Source organism: Ursus maritimus, unplaced genomic scaffold (assembly GCF_017311325.1).
Source record: "Ursus maritimus isolate PB19 unplaced genomic scaffold, ASM1731132v1 scaffold_14, whole genome shotgun sequence".
Taxonomy (NCBI): Eukaryota; Metazoa; Chordata; class Mammalia; order Carnivora; family Ursidae; genus Ursus; species Ursus maritimus.
In genome coordinates this window covers 68,421,901-68,424,990 of record NW_024423786.1, presented here as the reverse complement: position 1 = coordinate 68,424,990, position 3,090 = coordinate 68,421,901, and the positions used below count along the sequence as shown (strand labels likewise).

Here is a 3,090-nt window from a genome sequence, read left to right as displayed (position 1 = left end):
AGCTACGAGACTCACAGGAACATTTCTAAGGGTTGGAGCCCCGGGCCCAGCAGTGGAAGCTCGGCTTTGATTATTTGCAAGTTCATCTCAGACACACTCTTGCAGCCTTAAGCAGCCACCTGAGCCACCACCAAGCCATGGCAGGATCAGGAAACCTCTACTCCCTGAGCGATCCTTTTCAGTATTGTATTTTTATTATTATTATTATTATTATTATTGTAATTATTATATTAATATTATGGCGCAGTCTTTTTACCATCAAAACGAGGCCTGTGAAATATGAGGTTCCGTTTAGTGCCTAACTCTAGGTGTCTCTTTGGAGTTGAGGGCAGGGTGTTGTCAGGGGAGCAGGGAGGAGCTGGGTCATCACATCTGGGGGCCAAGCAAACACATTTGCATGCACAGCAGCCAAAGCCAGTTCATTCCGATCCTGAGGTTTATTGAGCTCTTCACTCCCCACCTGCTTCCAGCCCCATGGAGGTTGTCCTGTGCCCCCCCCACATGGTCAAACCTCAGCCCTGGGGGGGGGAACCCCCATGTCTATGCGTACCTTGGTTGTAACTGTTTAGAATGGCGTGCAATAGCTGTGCTGAAATACGGTTTTGGCATTGAGCTTTGGGGGCCTGGGACAGGCGGGAGGGGACAGCAGAGTAGGACCGTGAGGTGGGGCTGGGGGTCCATGGTGCTCACCACTGCGAAATGAGTTGATGGGAGGGAGGCGAAGGATGGGAGATACTCTGAGGATGGTGGGGGAGGAGGTGCTGGGGGGTGGCGGTGGTGGCCGCGCACGGGTGGCCTGGCGCACGCCGTGGGCATGGGTCAGACTGCGCCACCCCAGTCTAGCACGCTCGGGGGGCTCCAGACGGCGGAGTCCACAGCAAGGAGGCTGGCTAAGGTGGAACACAGGCGCACAGCCTCAGAGGGCGGCTCCCGGCTCTCCGCCTGGAGGGGGAGGGCGGAGCCAAGGAAGAGTCTAGCGGAGCCGGTCAGGTCCAGGCCGGAACGGCTGTGCCTTTCGGAGGCTGCCTGGGAAAGCTGCTGGCCGCGTGGCCGTAGGTGAGGGCAACAGGCCTGGCTTTCAGACGGACGCCCTAGGTGTGACGGGATGCGTGGGGCCAGAGCCGTAAGGCCCCCTGTGAGAAGCAGGTGCTAAGAGAGCAGCGGGCAGGGGCGGGGGCGGAGGGAGCGCTCGTGGAGACCGGAGCGGCCAGGGAAGCCTGGGCCTGCTGGGGGCCAGCCCCTCAGGCCCGGCGGATTTTCATCTCGGTGCGCTTGAGGGAGTAGTAGAAGCCCTTCCACTGGGCCCAGTTGATGCCGTTGGCGTAGGAGAGGTGGGAGCCGCCCATCGGTGCGCTTGAGGGAGTAGTAGAAGCCCTTCCACTGGGCCCAGTTGATGCCGTTGGCGTAGGAGAGGTGGGAGCCGCCCAGGTAGAAGCCGTTGAGGTTGGCGAAGTGGCAGCTGCGGAACCAGAAGGCTCCCGAGGAGAGGGCCGCGCAGTTCTGCACAAAGAGGTCCTGGTCCCGGTCGAAGGTGGAGAACTTCTGGCCGCTGTGGTAGGACAGGGAGTCGCCTGGCGGGAGGGGAGGAGGGACGGGGCTGCTGAGGCGGGGAGCCGGTGGGGCTGGCGGGATGGGGCGCCCTCCCCGAGCCGGCCGCGGGTAGCTGCGCTCCGCCTGTAGACCAGCAGCTGCTCCCCACGGGGCTGCCCCAGTGAGCGGACGCCGCTTCTCCGGGGCCCCGGCCCGAGCTGGGTGGGAGCCAGCAAGGCCCCTCTGGGCCGCGAGGGGGATGGAGCGGCCCGACGGGCTCAGGGGTCCAGCGGGCGGTGCCAGCCCTGCCTTCTCGCCCGACGGCCCCGCGTCAGGCCGGCAGCCGGCATACCTGCCCCGCCGTCCTCGAAGCCCGCCACGTAGAGGGTGTAGCCGTCCTCCTCCGCGCTGACCGCGTTGGGCGAGATGGAGAATTCGGCGTACTTGGCGGCCGCCGTGTTGTTCTCGAAGTCCTCCAGGTCCACGCGCAGCTCGTACTTCTGCTTCAGCGTCAGGAGGTGCAGATTCTGCAGCCCTGGGGAGGGGCGGGGCAGCTGGTCAGCAGAGCCCGGGCTCGGGGCGGCCCACGGGACGCCCCGTTCCCCGCCTTACCCAGCCAGTACTCCCCGTCGGCGCGGCCGAAGCCCAGCTTGTAGTCGTTCCAGCCCCGGAAGAAACTCACTGAGCCGTTGAATCTCTTCTGGAAAACCTGGAGCAGAGAGGATAGGCCTGGAGGATCAAGAGTCCAGGGGGCGGGAACCTCCCCCAGGCACGGACCCTGTCATGGGGACGGGGTTTTGTTCAAAGACTGAGCCGGGGCCTAAAACAAGGCCCGCTAGGCCCGGGCCGGCCCCAGGCCCCTTAGTGAGCAGCTCCTGGCGCCAGGCAAAGGTTAAGGGGGGAGCGGCTCTGGAGTTCCGGCCGCAGGCAGGGAGTCCCTCCGGGGTGGGCTTCGTGACCTTGGGCGAATTACTTCACCTCTCAGGTTTCAGTTCCCCTGTAAAGTGTACCTTCCTCCCAGGGTTACTGTGGGGGTGCAGGTACTAACCTGCCTCAGGCACCTAGAATTCAGCGTCGGTGTCGTGATCCCCGTTTTAGAGGTGGAAAAACTGAAGTGCAAGGTGAAGCTGGGTCGCACAGCGGGGACCAGAACCAGGCCTCCGTCCCCTCCGCCCACTCACCGTCCACTTCCCGCCCTCGGTGGTCATGTCACAGAAGACAGGCACGGGCACGCTGGGGCCCGAGGGATAGATGAGGTACACGCCGTCCACCTGGTAGCCCTGGGCGTAGATGTCATCGCAGTCCAGGGGCTGCTGAAGGCAACCCCTCTCCAGAGCTGGGGGCGGGGGCGGGGGGCGTGAGGACAAGGGCACCAAGGCACAACCGGCCCCTCGGCGCCCTGCGGTTTGCCTCCCTCCCCAGGGTCCCAGGAATTCACGAGATTCCCTGCAGGGGGGTGCTCGAACTTGATCTCCACCTGCCCCATGGTAGAGAGGAGGGGATGGCATCTGGCAGGGGCTCAGCCCTGAGGCCCGACTCCCGGAAATGATGGCTCGGAGT

At 63.8% G+C, this 3,090-nt stretch overlaps 1 protein-coding gene across 1 annotated transcript in view; it reads right to left on the bottom strand.

Annotated features, from left to right (window-relative positions):
* Window positions 1-3,053, bottom strand: part of LOC121102626 (microfibril-associated glycoprotein 4-like) — a 5,048-nt gene extending 1,995 nt beyond the window's left edge. Inside the window, exons 1-4 of the mRNA XM_040630121.1 lie at window positions 2,712-3,053; window positions 2,143-2,239; window positions 1,883-2,065; window positions 1,409-1,571 (exon numbers count right to left, since the gene is read on the bottom strand). Coding sequence (XP_040486055.1) covers window positions 1,409-1,571; window positions 1,883-2,065; window positions 2,143-2,239; window positions 2,712-3,038 — 770 coding nt within the window. The 5' untranslated portion in view covers window positions 3,039-3,053. The remainder of the gene's footprint in view (window positions 1-1,408; window positions 1,572-1,882; window positions 2,066-2,142; window positions 2,240-2,711) is intronic.
* Window positions 3,054-3,090: the final 37 nt, after the last annotated feature.